General features: G+C 47.4%; 1 protein-coding gene across 5 annotated transcripts in view; it reads right to left on the bottom strand.

The window, feature by feature from the left end:
* Positions 1 to 1,238: 1,238 nt before the first annotated feature.
* exoc3l2b (exocyst complex component 3-like 2b) overlaps positions 1,239 to 21,504 on the bottom strand; it is a 50,178-nt gene continuing 29,912 nt past the window's right edge. For 4 of the 5 annotated variants that reach the window (XM_052044237.1, XM_052044236.1, XM_052044239.1 and 1 more), the window contains exons 5-12: positions 20,729 to 20,833; positions 19,957 to 20,057; positions 14,562 to 14,672; positions 13,402 to 13,537; positions 11,259 to 11,381; positions 10,289 to 10,444; positions 8,867 to 8,988; positions 1,247 to 2,492 (exon numbers count right to left, since the gene is read on the bottom strand). In XM_052044237.1, the coding sequence (XP_051900197.1) occupies positions 2,255 to 2,492; positions 8,867 to 8,988; positions 10,289 to 10,444; positions 11,259 to 11,381; positions 13,402 to 13,537; positions 14,562 to 14,672; positions 19,957 to 20,057; positions 20,729 to 20,833 (1,092 nt within the window). In that variant the 3' untranslated portion in view covers positions 1,247 to 2,254. Of the gene's footprint in view, positions 2,493 to 8,866; positions 8,989 to 10,288; positions 10,445 to 11,258; positions 11,382 to 13,401; positions 13,538 to 14,561; positions 14,673 to 19,956; positions 20,058 to 20,728; positions 20,834 to 21,504 lie in introns of all 5 variants that reach the window. The other variant, XM_052044235.1, reaches the window with a different exon arrangement.

Raw genomic sequence — 21,504 nt, forward strand, 5'->3', positions numbered from 1 at the left:
ATTTTATTCTCCCCACATTCCCACCAGTTTACCCCCTCCCCCCACCCAACTCTAACCCTCACCTACAGACTCAGGGCGGTCTACACCGACCAATCAACCACCAACCTGCAAGTCTTTGGAATGTAGGGGGGCAAACCAGAGCACCCGGGGGACAGCGTGAGACTGTCACAGGGAGAGCGTGCAAACTCTACAAACAGACAGTGCCGGAGGCCGGGATTGAACCCGAGTCACTGGAGTGCCAAGGCAGCGGCTCTACCAGCTGAGCCACTGTGCCACCTAGGTGTGAGTCTCCTGCGATTTGATCCTTCAGGGAGACACAATTTGTTCAAATCATCTTTTATCAATTCCTTCAATGACCTCAGAAGGTCAAAGAGCTCACATCCGAGTCAGTGCCCTTCCCAAAAACAAACTCAGCTTCATTAAAGTTTCTAGATCCCTGCAAATGGCTCTCTCGTATCTCCTCCAGCCCCTTAACCCTCTGAGATCTCTGCACCTCTCTCACTGTAGGTCTCTTGCTCATGGTTGAATCTGATCGCTCCATCACTAGAAGATGTCTGTTTGACACCTCGGGCCTCTGAGCTCTAAAGTCCCTCTCCGTCTCTCCTCCCTCAGCCTGGTACAAATGTTTATCCTCTAACTCTTTAGCCATTCGCCCTCCGCTAACATCTTCCACTGAGAGAGAGCAGATACAGCCTTCACTCATTGCAAATACCTTCTCCTTATTTACACCTCCCTTTGACTTTGAACACCTCCATTAAATCTCCCTTCACCTTCTCAGCTCCAAGGAGAAAAATCTTGGCTTTTCCGAAATCTCCACAGACCTGGAAAACTTGTACAAACTTAAGAACTCGGAGCAGGGGCCCATTCAGCACTTGAGATGGCTCCACCATTCATCAAGATCATGGTTGGTTGACCTCAGTGCTATTTTCCTGCACTATCCCCCTCGATAATGTCCAGAAGTCTGTCGATATCTTTTTTGAATGAATTCAACAACCGAGACTCCAGAACCCTGTAGGACACAGAATTCTAAAGGTCCATCATGCTCTGGGTGTAGAAATTTCTTCTCATCTCTGTCCTGAATGGCCAACCTCTTATCTTGAGCCTGTGGCCCCTGGTTCTAGACACCCCAGTGTGGGGGAAACTATCTCCCCTGCATCCAATAGTCAACAGCCACAAGGATTTTGTGAACATCCATTCTCCTAAACTCTAAAGGATACTGGCCTACGAAAGCAGTCAATACATTCAGAAAGAGCTTTATTTAGTTCCCAATATCATATGATTTTTGCATTATGGATTTATACAGTCTCAATAATTGTGGTTGAAAGTTACAAGAGTTTTCCCTGAATTTTCTTCACACTCCAGCTTTGGGACCAATGTTTGGTCGACCCTGTTATTCCTTTCGTGGGTCCGATTTGGTTTCTCATAAGTCTTGATCTTTGGGGTTTGCAGGGTGCCTGGTTCTTGAAGCAGGGGTCTTGTGTGAGTCCCAAGTGGAAGGAGACAGCCAGGAGACCTATATTGTAATCCGACTCCCAATCTTACAGGAACGTATAGGCTGGGCTTCCTCTGTCCGTGGAATACCACCTCTCCCTGCTTTGCACTAGAATTCTCTGTGGTTTGATTCTTATTACATAGGAGCCAATTTCTTTTCAGCTTGGAAATCTTCCTGTGCGTGGTTTTACTTGAGTAATGGAGCCTGTAATGACTGGGACCTTCCATCCAGATGTAGAACAATCAAAATGACGTTACCCCACTCACAACAAGCAACGGAGAAAGAAGGTAGGTTTGTGTTAGTCCCTCCAAGAGATGCTTTGGGGCACGAATCCAGTACTGGGAAGGTACCTGCTATTGACACAGGTACTGAGACTGAGTACGACTGCTCTGCTCACTCTCAGTCAATGGCTTTTACAGGTTTTTTTTTATGATGAGCTAGTCAAGTTTCCCCAAATGTGTGGCGCACCAAATAACACGCCCCGTTCCTGGAGACGTGGGCAGGAACTGAAGTGAAAGGGCAGGAGGGGCAGTGTCTGAAAATCCAGCATCTTAAAGCCCAGCAAGACAGAGACAAAAAGAATCTGCAGATGCTGGAGACTGGACTTCATGTGTGTTACTCCTTAAGTCCCAACTTCAGGAGCTTTTGAAGCCCTCTCCGTCTCATGAAGTACCTTGTGATCCATTGACTTTGGCTCCTGGTGACCACCACAGCCTTTCCCTCCGCCTTCTCCCCTTCCCTCACCCCCACCCCCTCCGCAGGTCACCTGCCGCGGATGGCGTACAACCACCGGATCAGGCAGCCGGGGGCGGAGCTCCCACCGAGGCCGACGCAACGTACGTCTGCCGCCTCGTCGATCTCGCTGAAGAGCGCCCGGTCGCGGGGAAGGGCGGTCCCGCCATCCTGGCTGTCGAGTTCCTGCAGAGACTCCAGGATCAACTGCTGGTTGGAATGACTCAAGTCTCCTCTCATGTCCAGCACTGCGGAGATGTGGCCCCTACTGTGGGAACAAGGACAAGAGGACGTGAGAAACGGGTTGCACAGACTCCACCATTCATTGAGGTGGGGTCTGGTCTTGGGTTCTATGTTACATAGAACATTACAGCACAGTACAGGCCCTTTGGCCCATAATGTTATGCTGACATTTTATCCTGCTCTAAGATCTATCCAACCCTTCCATCCCACATACTCCCCATTTCTCTCTCATTCATGTGCCTATCTAAGAGTCTCCTAAATGTCCCTAATGTATCTGCCCCCACAACCTCTGCAGGCAGTGTGTTCCATGCACCCACTACTCTCTGTGTAAAAAACTTACTCCTGACATCCCCCTCATACCTTCCTCCAATCACCTTAAAATTATGTCCTTTGGCCCATTGAGTCTGTGCCGATCATCCTACCCTAACTCATTTTATTCTCCCCACATTCCCATCAACCACCCCCCCCCCCCCCCCAGATTCTACCCCTCACCTACCCACTGGGGGCAATTTACAGTGGCTGATTAACCTACCAACCCACAAACAGTCATATGGCACGGAAACTGGCCCTTCGGCCCAATTGGTCCATGCTGTCCAAGGTGCCCATCTAAGCCAGTCCCATTCGCCTGTGTTTGGCCCATATCCCTTTCCTATCCATGGACCTGTCCCAAGTACCTTTTAAATGTGGTTAATGTACCTGCCTCAACCACTTTCTCTGGCAGCTCATTTTGGATATGGATCACCCTCTGGTTCCTATTAAATCTTTCCCCTCTCAGCTTAAATCTCTGCCCTCTGGTTCTTGATTCCCCATCCCTGGGAAAAAGACTGTGCGCATTCACCCTATCTAGGCCTCTCATGATTTTACACACCTCTATATGATCACGTGTGAGAAGAAACTGGAGTACCTGGGGGAAACCCACGCGGTCACAAGGAGAACATGCAAACTCCAAATGGACAGCCCTGGAGGTCAGGATTGAACCTGGGCCACTGGAGCCCTGAGGCAGTGGCTCCACCAGCTGCAACACTGTGCTACCTGCAGTCTTTACCTTGTAGATCGGGAACCCGGATGGGGTAAACTGAACAAGAAAAGGGATTTCCTGACTGGTTGCATCATAGTCTGGTACGGCAATTCGAATGCGCAGGAACGTAAGAAGCTGCAGAGAGCAGTGGACTCAGCCCAATACATCACGGGCACATCCCTCCCCACCTTCGGTGGTATCTACATGAGGCGCGGCCTCAAGAAGGCGACATCAATCAAAGATAAGACCATAAGACATAGGAGCAGAATTAGGCCATTTGGCCCATCAAGTCTGCTCCGCCATTCGATCATGGCTGATTTATTTTTCCCTCTCAACCCCATTCTCCTGCCTTCTCCCCGTAACCTTTGACATCCTTACTAATCAAGAACCTATCAACCTCCGCTTTAAATACACCCAATGACTTGGCCTTCACAGCCGTCTGTGGCAATGAATTCCACAGATTCACCACCCTCTGGCTCAAGAAATTCCTCCTCATCTCTGTTCTGAAGGGATGTCCTTTTATTCTGAGGCTCTGCCCTCTGGTCCTGGACTGTCCCACTACAGGAAACATCCTCTCCATGTCCATGCTATCCAGGCCTTTCAATATTCAGTAGGTTTCAATGAGATCTCCCCTCATCCTCCTAAACTCCAGCAAGTACAGGCCCAGAGCCATCAAACACTCCTCATGCGTTAAGCCTTTCATTCCCTGGATCATTCTTGTAAACCTCCTCTGGACCCTCTCCAATGCCAGCACATCTTTCCTTAGATATGGGGCCCAAAACTGCTCACAATACTCTAACTGTGGTCTGACCTTATAAAGATCCCCGCCGTCTGGACCATGCCATCTTCTCGCAGCTACCATCAGGCAGGAGGTACGGAAACCTGAAGTCCCACACCACCAGGTTCAAGAACAGCTACTTCCCTTCAACCATTTGACTATTGAACCAACCTGCACATCTCAATACTACCTCAGTATAGCAATACTTTGTACTACAATGGACTTTTTTTTGTTCTAATTGTATTCTTTCTTGTAAAAATTGTGCAAAATTTATGTTTAATTTACATTTTACTTGTGAATGTTGTGCATCTGATGATACGTGCCTGTGATGCTGCTGCAAGTAAGTTTTTCATTGCACCTGTTCGTACATGTACTCGTGCATATGCCAATAAAATCAACTTTTTGATTTCTGTTGCACATAACCAACCTCCCATTTAATGCCAGGGTGTCCCATCCAGTACTGGATTTATTTCCAGCACGCGGACATCACTGGTAACACCAGGATTTGTTATCCATCCTCAATAGTCCTTGAACCAAGGCAGTTAGGAGTCAACCACAGGCCAAGTAAGGACAGCAGAGTTGCCAGCCCTGAAAGGTACCAGAAAGGTTTTTACACTAATCCCGGACTTCCATGGTTACTGAAAATCAAAAGCTGCAGAAGCTAGAAATCTGAAATAAAAACTGAAAATGCTGTAAACACTCAGCAGGTCAGGCAGCATCTGTGGGGAGAGAAACGGTAAACGTTTTAGGTCTCAGAGCATCAGGATTGGGAGAGTGAGGAACAAGTTTTAAGTTGCTGAGGGGAGGGTTGGTTAGGACAAAGGGAATATCTCGGAAAGGGCAGGGCTGGGATTGCCCAGATGTCTACAGAGTTGGTAGATAGGTTAATGAGGATAGTTAGAGTGAGAGAAAATGAACAAAGGGATGTTAAAGTTGTGAGGGAGGCAATGGCGCAGTGATATTTTCCCTGGATTAATAATCTAGATAGTCAGAGCAAAGTCCTGGGGTTCGAATCCCACCACGGCAGATGGTGATAAATTTGAATTCTGAAATTTAAAATTCTAATGGTGACTATAAATCTACTAGCAATGCAAAAAGTACTGGAGGAACTCAGTTGGACAACAAATGGACAGTTGCTTTCCCTCCACAGATGCTGCCTGACCCACTGAGTTCCTCTAGCACCTTTTGAGTTGCTGCAGATTCCAGCATCTGCAGCCCTCACCTGGATCCACCCATCACCTGCCAGCTCTTGTTCCACCCCCTTCCCTCCCCCCAACACCTTTCTATACCGGCTATCTCCCCTCTTTCCTTCCGGTCCTGATGAAGGGCCTCAACCTGAAACGTCGACTGTCCATTTCCCTCCATAGATGCTGCCTGACCCGTTGAGTTCTTCCAGCTTTTCGTGTGTTGGTCCAGATTCCCAGCATCTGTAAACTATTGTGTCTCCAAGAAAGCTATTATTTCTTGTTGTGAAGAATGTCCTGTAGCAGAGGAAGCCTGTCTGGCCTACACGTGACTTTAGACCCACAGCACAGTGGTTGACCCTAACAACCCTCTGAAATGATCGATAAGCCATGTGGTGGATATAAATGGCCAGGAAGCCACAAGGAAATAAAACTGTACTTTCTCAAGGGGAACCAGGGATGGGCAATTAACTGCTGGCTCAGCCTATGAACCCCACATCCCTTGAATGAATATATCAAAAAAACAAGATGCAGGTCAGAGCTATTGCTGAAACGTGAAATCAGAAGGAGAACACTGGAAGTGCCCAACAGATCAGGCAGCATCTAGGAAGATATTACAGATTGCTTTATGGTTACCTTTGTTGAGAAAACCACCAGACATTAAGGATTCTATGCAGGCTGCCCCCAGAAGACCTTACACAAAAGATTCATTTCACTGTGTGTTTTGACACGTGTGACTAATAAAGAAATCTTAAAAAATCTTATTGATACCATTATCTGAAGAATTTTGTCTTTTTCTAGCATTGGTGTGTGTGTATGTGACTAAAGTCTGCAGCTCTGCACAATTGGGGAGGAGATCAATGAGCTTTGTAGTGCACTAATAAATCATATTTAATACTCTTTTCGGTTGTCACGGTGATATTTTTCTTTATCATCATCAACATCACTTTCTTTAATTAATTAAATTTAAATTCCCCAGCTGCGGTAGTGGGATTTGAACTTGCGACTTTGAATCAATGACCCAGCAGCAAGCAGTAAGACTGCTTCCAAGGCGGTCAGTCCATGAATGTTGCTGGTGGCTGTTTCTACTGCCATCCCTGTATATTTGGCCAAGAGGGGGAAGAGGCAGTTCCTCGCGAAGGGAACAGTCACGCTAGTGTCATTCTGAATGAAATCCTGTTAAGAATCCTCCCTTGGCTGCTGAGGGTTTAAAGAATTTTTGTTAGGAAATGAAAAGGAAGGTTACATGGTGTGTTTTTCTTTACAGCAGATTGACTTTTATGGCTCAATGGCACCCAAAATGGCTAATAGGACAGGAAGTACCCCTGATCCCACTTCCTATCCTCGATTCATGCCAGTGTCTCACTTCCTCACTTACTATAAGTAGGACTTCAAATCAAACAGGAAGTGGACACTTGTCAAAAATCTATCAGCGGTGACTCCTGACCATCAGGATGCTGAGCAGTCAGGAAAAAAGATCCGGAAAATAACAGAATTAAAAAGGCAATTGATAACACGAGGCAGAACCATTCCTTCTCCTTCCCTCTTGAAACTGTCCCAATGCCAAAAACATCTCTGAAGAAACGGCAGGGAATATTTTCACAAGTGTCCAACATTCCTTGGCGTCAGTCTCTGAATGCACTTGGGAGTTTACTAAAAGTTCAGGAAGATCTTGTCAGCTTGAAGCATTTCCCATTGTTTGCACATTACACAAGAAGGAGGAAGGGTTTGGATTCTTTTAAGGTGGTCTGGACAAACACAGGAGAGGGTGAAAATATTATGCTCCGCTTCTACAATGTCTTCCTACCCTTGGAGGGGAAGCAGCAGCATTACCTCCTTCTCCCAGTGTTTGTGGGTGAGGGTTGACTAGTGGCAAGATACTGGGGGCAGTGTTGGCTGTTGTGTTTATGGCACTCCACCCATAATCCAAAAATCCCAAATCCATGATCGGAGCATGCAAGTTCAAATCCGACCATGGCCTTTTGGAAAATTTCAGTTCAGTTAGATAATCTGAAATAAACTTCTACTGTTAGGGCTGATGGTCAAACTATTAGATTTTTATAAACAAACCTATCTGGTTCACAAGTCCTGACCTGGTCTGGCCTATGTGTGACTCCAGGCCAAACAGTGGTTGACTTTTAACTACCTCCTGAACTGGATCAACAAACCCCACGGTTCAGGCACAATGTAGGATGGACAATAAACCTCGGCATCTAATATCACTGCCCGTGAATGAATTAAAAGAAAAATGGACTGAGTCAATACCCAATCACGTAGGGACCGGGATTTTACTATTGCCTTTACCCATGAGGTCTCAGGCCCAGTTGAAGCCTCGTCCCCTGGCACGGGGGATCTCGAGGGGTCTGCTGGTCTGTGGGGACTGACCCACGGGGTGTGGTAGTGTAGTGATCCTATTAGTGGACCACTGCAGGTCACGGTTCTTCAAGTACGTACCCCACCACTGTTTAAATACGACGAGAGTCTCAGCCTCCATCACCCTTTCAGGCAGTGAGTTTGACCCCACCTCCCTCCTACAGTCATAGAGTTATACAGCACGGAAACAGGCCCTTTGGCCCAACGGGTCCATGCCAACCTAGATGCCCATCTAAGCCAGTCCCATTTGCCCACGTTTGGCCCATATCCCTCTAAACCTTTCCTGTCCAAGTACCTTTTAAATGTTCTTAATGTACCTGCCTCAACCACTTCCTCTGGCAGCTCGTTCCATATACTGACCACCCTCTGGGTGGAAAAAGTTGCCTCTGGATGGGGTAGGGACATGGGAAGAGTTATACCACTGGGTTTGGGTCAGGTGAGGTTTAATTTTATATCCAAGTGGTTCTGTAATTGGATATCAGTAAACTGGAGAGAATGCAAAAAAAGATTAGAGGATGTTGCCTGCAGGGCTTGGGTTATGAGGAGAGACCGGATCGGATGGGCCCTTTTTCCCTGGGGTGTAGGAAGCTGAGCAGTGACCTTACTGAGGTTTACATAATCATGTGGGGCATAGATAAGGTGAATAGCCAAAGTCTTTTTCCCAGGGTAGGGGGAGTCCAAAACTCGAGGGCATAGGTTTAAGGTGAGAGGGGAAAGATTTAAAAGGGACCTGAGAGGCAACTTCTTCACACTGAGGGTCGTGAGTATATGGAACGAGCTGCCAGGGGAAGTGGTTGAGGCAGGTACAATTACGACATTTAGAAGACAGGTACATGGATGGGAAAGGTTTAGAGGGATATGGGCCAAAGGCAGGCAAATGGGACCAGTGACTTGGTCAGTATGGATGAGTTGGGCCGAAGGGCCTGTTTCCATGCTGTATAGCTCAATGACTCTATAATGGATGGTGGGGATCTGTGAGCGTGTCCTGTTTTGAGTAGGGAAATGGTGGCAGTGGAGAGCTGGCAAAGAGGAGCAGTTTAACTCACCGAACATCGGGATAACTGCTCACCAAGACCCCGACTTCCATCTGGATGGAGGAGATTTCCTTCAGCTTGATGACCTCGGCCAGGTGGTCAATGGCAGGGTCCAGCCAGGACATTGTGGAATCCTGCGGAGAGGAAGCAAGGCCGTCGCCCGTTAGTGCCGAGAGTCTCACCGAGCCCAGCCTCGAGCCCAAAGCTGTCATCACCAGTGACGCAGTATGTGTGACATTTTGGATAATGCTCTGTTTTGCATTCATGGTCATAGTCACGTCGCATGGACACAGACCCTTCAGCCCACCGAGTCCACGACGACCATCACGCACCCATTCGCACCAATACTACATCATTCCCGTTTTATTCTCCCCACACTCCCATCCACTCCGCTTTCCACCACCCACCCACGCACTGGGGACAATTTACAGCGGCCATGGACCCACTCCTCAGATCTTAATGCTTCTTTTGTATTCTCTTTCATTTACTCAACCTCATTTACTGTCTCTCTGCATTACTCTCCTTGAGAGATTGTGAGACACAGCAATGGAGGTGAAACAATCCCATCGGCCATCGGTGCTGTGAAAAGCCCCTATCAGGACTATTGCACTACAGTTTAATTATGAAACAGAAGTGCATGTTCTTTTTCTGTGTCTTCCCATGTGTTACAACCTATGGTTCAGGTTTGTCAATTGTCCTGCTGAAGAAGTGAGAGGTTTTTCATAACTTGCATCAGAAGTTCTGAAACTGTCCCCAAATTTGTCGGAAATGTGCCCAATGTATTCCCCAGAAGGTGTATCAGCATCCTGATCCCATGCCTCCCTGTCCCTCCCCAACCCACCACCCCTCCTAGTCCGCACACTCTCCTGTCCCACCCTGCCCGACCTCACCTTAATGCCTTCCCCACCCCCTGCCTAATCCCTCTCAGTTACTCCTATGTAACCCCATCTCACCCACCGTCTCCTATGGTCAAACCCTCTGCCCCAACTTTTGCCCCATCACCTGACCCCAGTCCCATCACTTGACCCTGGTCTCCCGTCACCTGACCCCAGTCTCCCATCATCTGACCCCGGTCTCTCATCACCTGACCCCGGTACCATCACTTGACCCTGGTCGCTCGTCACCTGACCCCAGTCCCATCACTTGACCCCAGTGTCATGTCACCTGACCCCAGTCCCATCATCTGACCCTGGTCTCCCATCACCTGACCCCAGTCCCATCACCCGACCCCAGTCTCCTGTCATTTGACCCCGGTCCCATCACTTGACCCCCAGTGTCATGTCACCTGACCCTGGTCCTATCACCTGACCCATCTCTGTCCACTTGCTCTCTGAACCCTGCCATTTGACCCCACTCATTCCTACCACCCACCCCCCCCATCCCACCCACTACCGGGGACCCTCGGGAACGTTGGCACCGTGAAGAAGCACTCACCAGCCCGTGGAAGAGCTCCTGCAGCCGGCCGGACTCCTCGCTCAGCCGCAGCGCCAGCTTAGCCCGAACCTCGCTGGAGGTGCAGGTGAACCTCCTCTGCACCAGTGCCCTCAGGTACTCAGTGACCACCCTCAGGTGAACGTCATTGACCAGGGTCTGCAGAAAGACAGGGACTGACTCACTTTGATGTTGGTCGCTGCACAGAGGGGTCACAGGAGGAGTAAATGAGCCTCGTGTCTTGGACCACGTGGGGAGAATGAGCTGCTGGGACTACGCACTGAACCTTTATCCTGTGGGACTGTATACAGCGAGGCTGAACACCGCACACTAATACTGTACAGAGTTAGACCATACACCTGTGGGGCATACAGTGAGACTAACAACTGTACACTGTGGGACTGCCCACTGTAGCACTACATACAATGATGCTGTACACAGCTAGGATGCAAACAGCGGGACTGTATATAGTGAGGCTGTACAATTGGGATTGTACACATTGAGGCAGAACACAGTGGGACTGTATACACTGTAGGACTGTACACAGTGAGCCTGCGTACAATGAGACCACACATACTGAGACTGTATGTAGTGAGGCTGTGCTATGTGGGAATCTGCAGAGTCAGATTCTACACAGTGAGACTGTACATAGAGAGACTGTTCACTGCTGGACAGTACAGGACAATTGTACACGGTGAGGCTGTACAGTGGGATTGTACGCAGTGAGGCTGAATGCAGTGGAGCTGTACACAGTGAGAGTGTACACGATAAGAGTGTGCACGGCGGGTGTGTGCACGGCGGGAGTGTGCATGGTGAGGATACATAATAGGTCTGAACACAATGGATCTGAACCCAGTTGAATGAACCAGCGTACGTGGGCAGGAGAAGTGCCCTCCCTGCCCCTCGCCGTTCTCACGGACCTGTCTGGCAGCCTGCAGACTGATGTTTAGTTGCGGTGACCGAGGTGTCGTACCTGGTAAGGTGGAGTTTTCATTTTGTGGAACTGGTTGAAATGCTCTCGGACAGTGGTAACGATACCTTCAAAGCTTTCCGGGTTTTGAAGCCATCTCTTCTTCAACAGCTTTGCAAAGTTTGGCTGAAAATGGGAAACAGAGGAATAGGGTTTGTGGATATTCCAAGCACACGGACCTTGGGGTGGAACGGGATTGGCTGACAGCCTCTCTGGCAAAACAATGCCACAGGCAGCATCCTTCCCAGTGTCGGGTAATTGGTTTGTTCCTCTCTCCCTCCCACAGGATCCACTTCATTGGGGAAGTAGGCAGAATTCGTCTCTGACCTTTGAACCTGAGTCCCGGCCTCTGTGAATGGCCATGGAAAGAGCGAACCCCTCCAGCTGTTTCTCCAGATGTTGGTTAACCGGCTCCATCTGCTGATCCAGCAGATGGCCCCAGATGTTGCTCAGCCACTGGCACAGATGTTACTCATCTGCAAGCACTGCAGTCGTTCCAGCTGAGAACAGCTTTCTGTAATCTGGCTGCAGAACAGAGAACATAGAACAGTACAGCACAATACAGGCCCTACGGCCCACAATGTTGTGCCAACCTTTAAACCTCGCCTAAGACTATCTAATCCCTTCCTCCCACATATCCCTCGATTTTAAATTCCTCCATATGTTTATCTAGTAATCCCTGCCTTCACCACCGCCCCAGGCAGTGCATTCCATGCCCCAACCACTCTCAGGGTAAAAAACCTTCCTCTGATATCTCCCTTGAACTTCCCACCCATTACTTTAAAGCCATGTCCTCTTGTATTGAGCATTGGTGCCCTGGGAAAGAGGCGCTGGCTGTTCACTCTTAATATTTTGTACACCGCTATCATGTCTCCTCTCATCCTTCTCTCCAAAGAGTAAAGCCCTAGCTCCCTTAGACTCTTCTTCGTAACGCATACTCTCTAAACCAGGCAGCATCCTGGTAAATCTCCTCTGCACCCTCTGCAGAGGATGCCATGTTCGGAGTGCCTCAGTAACCCATGGCCCCAGGGGAATGAGAGCTCGCCCCTCTGCCAAGACGAAGCCTTGGGATCGCTCTGCCAAGGAGCTGCAGTGCAGAGTGACCTCAAGGCTTCCACAAATCCAATGGCCCAACATTTGGATCACCAGGTGATAATGCAGCACTGACTGTGGCCCCCATTTCCCGTGCTCCCTTCCAGCCACCAGGACCCCAGCTCCCACATTCCCCTTTGGACCCAAGGGGCCTCGGTCCCCCCACTCCCTTCGCCTCATCTGGGCCCCAGTTCCCGGTTTCCATTCCACTCCCTGCTACCTGGTTCCCGCAGCAACCCACAAAAGACACTGGAGGAACTCAGCGGGTCGGGCGGCATCTGTGGAGGGAAGTGGACAGTCGACGTTTCAGGTCGAGACCCTTCACCTGGACTGGACAGAAAGAGGGGAGATAGCTGGTGTGAAAAGGTTGGAGCAAGAGCTGGCAAGTGATAGGTGGATCCAGGTGAGGGGGTGTGATAGGCAGATGAGGGATGCGGGAGAGTGGGAATAATGTCAGAAGCTGGGAGGCGATAGGTGGAAGCGACCAAGGGCTGAAGATGGTGAAATCTGATAGGAGAGGAAGGTGGAACTTGGAATAGAGGTGGGGAGGGGAACCAGTGGGAGGAGTGTGTGGGTGATGGGCAGATGAAGAGGGTGGGGGCGGGGAAAGAGATAGGGGGAGGGGGGCAATGGGATCAGGAAGAGAGAAAAGTGAAAACCAGGGAAAAGGGACAGAGGGGGAGCAGTTACCAGAGATTTGAGAATTCGATGTTCATGCCATCAGGTTGGAGACTGCCCAGGGAGAATATAAGGTGTTGTTCCAGCCTTCTCAAACTGAGCAGGGTCCCGTTTCCTGCACTTTCTTTAAACTTTCTGGGTTCACTATGGAACTCATCATAATACTGTTTAAGATCTCAAAACGAAACTGACTTTAAAAAATGTGTTGAGTATTAATAATAATCCAGAAAATCCATGAGTCTGGCATCAAAGTGTTGAGCAAGCCGGATTACCGGAGTTTTACTGTACCTCTTACAGTGAACACGTTATTTTGAACCCTGTCTTGCTATTTATCCAAAACCATACAGTGACCAAAAGAAAAATAATTTCCAGACACCTTCAGTTCACTGAAGAGTTTCTCCTGCAAGAGCCTGATGCCTCCTCTCTCAACCTTGTCCAGTGCGCCCATAATTTTCCTCTTCCACTCTTTGTCCTCTGGGGAGAATTTTTGGATCAGCCGTTCGACGTAGTCTCTGCAAAACAACGGCAGGGTCAGCAGAGGAGGTTGGGCCAAGTGGACACTTGTAGGTGTTTGTAGCCTGGAACTCACTCTTGAGTGTCTGTGCTTCTGTCTGCACATTGTGGAGGGAAACAGGTCTGTGTATCTTGGAAAGAGAGAGGCAGCTAAGTGTAGAAAGTATCAGTCCTGCGTATTGTACAGAGTAACCCTACCCTGGATATACTGTGGACAGTGGCAGCCCTGGGTGTAATGGAGAGAGACCCAGCCCTGCATATACTGCAGTCAATGCTAATCTTGTGTGTGCTGTAGGGAGTGCCAATCCTGTTTTCTGTAGGGAGTGTATTCCTGTGGACCCTGCAGAGAGTGCACAGTAGTTTGGCCATTTATCTCCTTCCGTTAACCGTATGATTGCTTTTGTTACATTAATGGCCAAACGATCCATTTTGCTTAAATGGAAGGATCCAATCCCCCCTACTACTTTTCAATGGTTTTCTCAAACTATATCATGCTTAAACTTGGAAAAAATTAGGAGTGGTACTGTTAATCCTTCACTTAAATTTGAAGATATTTGGAGTCCATTTATTCAATATTTTCACATGATGTAGATCCCCTTTCCATAACTTTCCAACTTGGAGGAATGGACTTGACGACATAATATTGTTTTGTTTCTACTGAGAAAGTTTAGCCCAGTTTTTGTTTTCTTTTTTTTTGTTGTTTGTTTTTCTTTTGAAAAATTTTTTTGTATAGTTTATATTATAATTTTTTTTATTGATTTGGGTTTCTTTTTTAAATTTATATAATAAATCCTTCTCTTTCCTTTCTTTTATATTATATTCATTTACTAAGAGATCGTTGGATCTACAGATTTTTAAAAATATTTTATTGTTCTTTATGATTATCTATGCTATGATTGTTATCCTGATCTCTTTGTATTACATGTATAAATATTGATGCTATATATCAATCTGTATTAATTTGAAAACTAATAAAAAGATTGAAAAAGAAAAAAAGAGTGCACAGTAGCAACGTGTAGTTACCTGAAGGCAGGACAGCAGTTCACCACAGCAATCGTCTGAGGAACCACGTATTCCATGCAAGCTGCATTTTCAGCAAATTGACCATAAAGCTCCTGTACACTCGTTTGGAAACTGTAAAAGAGATGAAGAGAGAGAGAGAGAGAAAGAAAGAGAGAGAGAAAGAGAGAGAGAGAGAGAGAGAGAGAGAGACACAGAGACAGAGAGAGAGAGAGTGAGAAAGAGAGAGAGAGAGAGACTTCGTTAAAGAGAGAGAGAGAGAGAATAATAAGCCATTAGTCCAGAATCCATGCTTTTTGAGCAGACAGTATAACCTGATGATCGGAAGTCTCTACAACCAGGCACCAAGCAGTGGGATGATACAAAGGGATTCAGTGATCTTTTACAGTGCACTAGTGAACATGGGACAGTACAGCACAGGAACAGGCCCTTCAGCCCACATTGTCTGAACTGACCAGATGCCAATTTAAACTGCACATCCATATCCCTCCATTCCCTGCCAGTTCACCTGCCTGTCTAAATGCCTCTTAAATGCCACTATCATACCTGCTTCCAATACTTCCCCTGGCAGCATGTTCCAGGCACCCACCACTTGCCACATAAATCTCCTTTAAACTTCCCCCCCCCACTTCACCTTAAAGTTATGCCCTCTAGCATTTGACATTTCTACCCTGGAAAAAGATTCTGCCTGTCTACCCTATCTGTGCTTCTCATAGTTTTATAAACTTCCATCGGGTCTCCCCTCAGCCTCCGACACTCCAGAGAAAACAACGCAAGTTTGTCCAACCTCTCCTTGTAGCTCATGCCCTCTAATCCTGGCAGCATCCTGGTGAACCTCTTCTGCACCCTCTGCAAAGCCTCCACACCCTGAAATGCAGTGACCAGAACTCCACGCAATACTCCAAACATGGCAGAACCAAAGTTTTATACAGCCGCAACACGACTTCCCAACTCCTATATGATCAACACCCCAATCAATGAACACAACTAATACAGTGTGTTAGTGAACTTATGGTATATAGAACATAGAACAGTGCAGCAAAGGAACAGGCCCTTCGGCCCACGATGTTGTGCCGAACTAATTAAATTAGTAATCAAATGCCCAACTAAACTAATCCCTTCTGCCTACACAATGTCCACATCGCTCCATTTCCTGTACATTCACGTCCCTATCTAAGAACCACTTGAACACCTCTATCGTATTTGCCTCCTCCAGCACCACCTCTTGCAGTGCATTCCAGGCACCCACCACTCTGTGTGCAAGGAATTTGCCCCGCACATCTCCTTTGAACTTACCCCCTCTCACCTAAAATGCACGCCCTCTGGTATTAGACATTTCGACCTTGGGAAAAAGATACCGGCTGTCTACTCTATCTATGCCTCTCATAAACTTATAAACCTCTATCAGATCTCCGCTTATCCTCTGCCACTCCAGAGAAAACAACCTAAGTTTTACTGTGACCTCTCTGTCTGCGGACTCCTGTATTGTTAATGATGAGATCCAATGCAAACTCAAGGAACGATACCTCATCGTCTCTCTGGGCACGTCACAGCCTACAAGACTCAATATCGAATTCTCCAATTTAAGATAACTCTCTCTTTCCTTCTGTTTATAAGAAATGACTGCTTTTGCCTGACATGCTTTTCTGTTCCTGTTTTTTCTGTTTAGTCAGATTATACAACATTGCACAGATTATACAACATTAGTCACACATTATACAAACAAAGAAGTTTAATCTTCTCAACTGCCTCCTTTATTTTAGACAATCAGAGAAATTCTCTTTGTTCTACCCATCGCCTTCCCTGACTTTCTCTGCTATCTAGGCTGACTTGTTTCTCTATTTCTCAGTTCTGACAAAGGGTCCCAGACCTGAAATGTTAATGGTTGCCCTTCCCACAGTCACAGTCTGACCTGCTGAGTTTCTCAAGTATTTTCTAGTTTTGTTGCAGATTTCCAACATCTGCAGTTTTTTCTTTGACTTTCAGATGCACTTCGTACCTGGCCCCTCGGCACAATTGGTGAATCCAGAAGGTCACTGCGCTTCACCAGAAAGGTGAGTGAAGGCAGAAGGTTTGTTTCATAACATTATTTTAATTAATAATGAATTAATTACATGGTGATAAAAATGTTCTCATTTAAAAAAATTTCTTTTGAATCTTTTTCTAATCATTTCTGATCACGAGAGACATTTGGAAATGGGGTAAAAGACCTCTGACAACATGACCTGTCAGAAGGCCATCAGGATGAGTGGGGAGGTGGGACATTGGTCTCGGCCACTTGTTGATTGGTTGCTGCTCATGGACTGATTGGTCTTGAGGAATGGCTGCAGGAGTGAGGGTAAATTGGGAAAATTGGTTAATTATTGTCACATGTACTGAGGTACAGTGAAAAACGTTGTTTTGCATGCTGTCCATACAGGATTATTTCATCACATCAGTGCACTGAGGTAGTACAAGGGAAAAGCAATAACAGAATGCAGAATAAGGTGTTACAGTTACAGAGAAAGTGCAGTGCAGGCAGACAATAAGGTGCAAGGGCCACGACGAGGGGGGTGGGACATTGGGAGCCAATCAGCCCCGAATACAAAGCTACTGTGAGTGTCCCATGCAAGAGACAAGTGCGAGGCGTGGCCCAGCAGAATACAACCTAATATCTGCACACCCAGCAAACACAGTGCTGTTTTAATATTGAGGAAATGTGAGGTTGCCAAACTCAGATGTCGACATCTTTAAGCTCCAGGAGTAGGTCCTGCATTGATTTGCCCAGGTGGTGCATTAGTTGAACTGAGGTGCCTGTCAGGGATTAATTCAAGGCTACAGATCAACAGAGACGTAATAATGAGCAGATAAACTGCCCGATGTAAACGAGATCTCACAGAATTACTTTAAGGAAGAGTAGTGACCCTGCACCGACACTTATCCCGCAGTCAGATTGCCTGGTTTCTGTTGTACTACATGAGCGATACACAAGAAAATAGGAGCAGGAGAAGGCCACTCGGTCCCTCAAGCCTGCCCCACCATTCAATATGATCATGGCTGATCTACAGTGACCTCAGCTCCCCTTCTGTGCCAGTTCCCCATCACCATCTATTCCTTGATCTTTCAAGAACTTATCTACCTCCATTGTAAATACTTCTAATGATCCAGCAACCATCTGGGGCAGAGAATTCCAGAAATTCACCACCCTCTGCGAAGAGAACTGACTACTCTGTTTTAAATGACTGACCCCTTACCTTGTAACAATGACCCCTATTTCGAGAGACACTCCCACTACTGGAAACATCTCAACATCTACCCCGTCTCGCGATATTATATGTCTCAATAAGGTCAGTCTTCATTCCAAGGAACACAAACTCTCTCATCAGGTTAACTTCATTGATTTCTATGTTACCACAAGTACACTTCAAAGCCTTGTTTAGTTGAAAGATGTTCCACATACATACGTGTTTTGGCCTGTTAACTCCAATATTGTTTATCCAAAAAAAAATTCTACTCCCACAGCTAATCTGTTTCTCCTTCCAGTCTTTGATCTCTCTGAGAGATGTGTGGGTAGATGTTGGGGCAGAGACTGATTATCATAATATATCTAGTACAGGTCCAAGGTAAACTGCAGAGCTGGATGGAGGACACATTCCCTGCAAACGTTACAGAAGGACGGGTGAGTGGGGCAAGATGGGGCACAGTTCTGAGCTATGAACAATCTGCTGGAGGAACTCAGTCGGTTGACTAGCAACGTAAATGAAAGATGATGTATTTTTGGAACTCAAATAGGAGTTGGACGTATACAGGGAGCTCAGTGGGGGCGAAGGGGGGGGGGGGGGGTGGGAGGAATTGTTGACGTTTTGGATCGAAAGCCAACATCAGGACTGTGAGCGGAGAGGGAAGATAGTCAGTTTAAAGAGGAGAGGGGGAGTGGTGGGACAGGAGCCAGTAGGTGATTAGTGGACCGAGGAGGGGTGATGGGCAGATGGGGGGGGGAGGAAGGGTAGAGTCGGGAGATAGAGGCAGGTGGGCGATAGGTGGAGGCAGTCAAAAAAAGGCAGATGGAAAAGGCTGCTGGAGGGAGATAGACGGGGCCACAAAGTCTACCAGTGCTGGAATTTGATAAGGAAGGTGATAATGGGAACCATCAGGGGAGAGGTGTAGGACAGATGGAACTAGTACTAAATGGTGGGGGGGGGGGGGGGGAGCTGGTGTGGGGGCATGGAAAAGTGGACAAAAATAGGAGGATTGGAAGGAGGGAGTGGGATGGAAATATTCCAGAGGTGGGGATGATCTGAAGTTGGAACACTCAAATGTTCACACAATGTTGTAGACCACCCAGGGGGAACTGGAGGTGTTGTTCCTCTAGTTTGCGTTGGGCCTCACCCTAGCAGTGGAGGAGATGGGGGATGGACAGGTCGGTGAGGGAATGGGAAGAGGAATTGAAACAGCACTTAACTGGGAGCTCGGGATGGCCATTGTGGGCTGGGCTTGTTTTCCTGGAGTGAAGGAGGCTGAGGGGTGATATGAGAGAGGTGTATGCAATTATAAAAGGAATAGATAGGGTAGATAATCTAAATCTTTTTCCCATGCCAGAGATACCAAAACAAGAGGGGATGGTTTAAGGTGAGAGGACGGAGTTTTAAAGGGGATCTGAGGGGAAATATTTCTTTTTAAACGCAAAGAGTGCTTGGTATGCAGAACTCGCTGCCAGAGCAGGTGGGTGGAATCAAATGTAGTCACTGCGTTTAAGAGACATTTAGACAGGTACTTAAACAGGCAAAGCAGGGAAGGATACAGACCCAATGTGGGCAAATGGGATTAGTGTCATTGGGCAAAAAGGTCAGCATGGGCGTGATGGGCTGAAGGGCCTGTTTATAAAGGAGATCATTCAGCCCATCAAGTCTATACCAGAAATTCCAATCCCCCACTTAAGTCCCTGTAACCTATTCTCTTACATACCCATCAACTCTCCCCTGTTCTCCCACCACACCCGAAACACCAGGGGCAATTTACAGTGGCCTCCTAACAAGTCTTTGGGATGTGGGAGGAAACTTGGTGCATCCTGGAGAAACTCGCGCGGCCACAGGGAGAACGTGCAGACTCCGCACAGACAGCACCGGAGGTCAGGATCTTGTACAAACGTTGCAGGGAAAGATGGTGCCCTTAAAGCTCCTCATGAAGGATGCAAGTGGATTGTGTAGATGGAGATGGTGGTAATTAGACAGAGCAATTTTGTTAATAGCATGATTAAGGTAGTGAATTGAACTAGCACCGTGTGGGAGAGAGCTCTGGATTTGCTTGCATTTCTCAAGCTCTATCTCACAACCACAGGACATCCCGAAGTGTTCTACAGCCAATGAAGCCCATCTTCCGAGCTCACCGCACCTAACTGGGTCAGTCTGGGACAGAGTACCTCTGCAGGAAGTCAGCCAGGCTGTGGAGGCTGCACTGAACGATCCGAACCCCGAGATCCTCTGTGATCGCCGTCGACTTCTCAATGTGTTCTTTAAGAATCTGAGGAGAAGATGGAAACATTTAACTGGAAGGTTTTCTACTAAGGGACACCTGTATAGAGACAGCCTACCCAACAGAGACCCATTTCAAAGTGGGCTCTCTCCTCCCTTTAAAGAGGGAGTCTGTCCATCAGGGATCCCGGATAAGGAGAGAGTCACCCTGTCAGGAATCCCATTTAAGACGGGAGTCCCATTAAAAAGGATTGCATTTAAAAAGGAACACTCTGGACAAGGAGGGAGTCTCCCCATCAGGAACCCCCAAGCAAAGGCCAGTCTCTCAATCAGGGACACCCTCATTTAAGGAGGGAGTCCCATTATCAACTATCGCATTGAAACAGGGACTCTGTCGACAAGATGAAACTACAAGCTGGAACTTATGTTGAAGTTGTTCTATCCCTGGTGGAGTTGACCATTGGATGTCATCGCAGCATACTGACGTTGCCAATGGCTTTAGTGGTATCTGTGCTTTTTGCTATCTCTGAGCAATCCGTGCCCACATCCCATCACAGATAACAAGGATTTGGTGTACACAACAACTCTGTATCCACAGCCCTTTGGGGTTGAGAACTTCCTCTGAAGTTCCTTCCCATTCTGAGACTATAATGGACTCTCTAACCCCAAGAACAGGCCCCTACCCTTCGACCCTGCTGAACAGTCTTAAAGTGACCTTACCTGAATGACCCTGTTTGCCAGCTCTGACTGAAACGTTTTGGTCCCCTGTCGCCACTTCTTCTGCTCTGCACACAGTTCCTTCTCCATGTGTTTTGTAATCTGGGCCTTCAGAGAAATAAGAAAATCAATCAGAAAGGTTCTTAACTCAGCACCGTCAAGGCTGAGGGATGATAGTGATGGTCACTGGATCTCTTCCAGCTCAAAATCCCAGCGGCAAGAACCCAAGTACAGGAAAACTTTATATATTTCAAAAATAAACTTAATTCATAATAAAAAATATATACAAAAGAAGAAACAGTACAAAACTTTTACGTTCATGGTCTTTCCATTCAGTAGTGTAAACCTTTTTTTAAAAAGCCACAGTACCATTGCCACTCATGTGATCCCCTGGGGTGATGCACCCTTTCAACAATTGAGGAGCTTCCCCACCCAACTCAGCTCTTCAATGTGTGGTCGCAGAAGGAGCCCAGACCACGGTCCTTCCCCACAGAGCCTTCGAATTGGCTGCACCGAGCTTCAGTGCGTCCCTCAGCGCGTACTCCTGCACCCTGGAATGTGCAGGAAAACTCCAATAATCTCTGATCTAATTGCTCGGACAACCCATGGTTCTTTGTTTTCCTACTCTCCCTTTAAACTCACCGGGACCCCGTTTCTCACACTCCCTTTAAACTCACCTGATTGACAGAAAAAATTATTGTACTACAAGCTAAAGCTCACCGGAGTCCCTTTTCCTGCACTCCCTTTAAACTTATGGGGTTTATTGGAACATTTATTAT

This window comes from Pristis pectinata, chromosome 35, assembly GCF_009764475.1.
Source record: "Pristis pectinata isolate sPriPec2 chromosome 35, sPriPec2.1.pri, whole genome shotgun sequence".
NCBI classification, from domain to species: Eukaryota; Metazoa; Chordata; class Chondrichthyes; order Rhinopristiformes; family Pristidae; genus Pristis; species Pristis pectinata.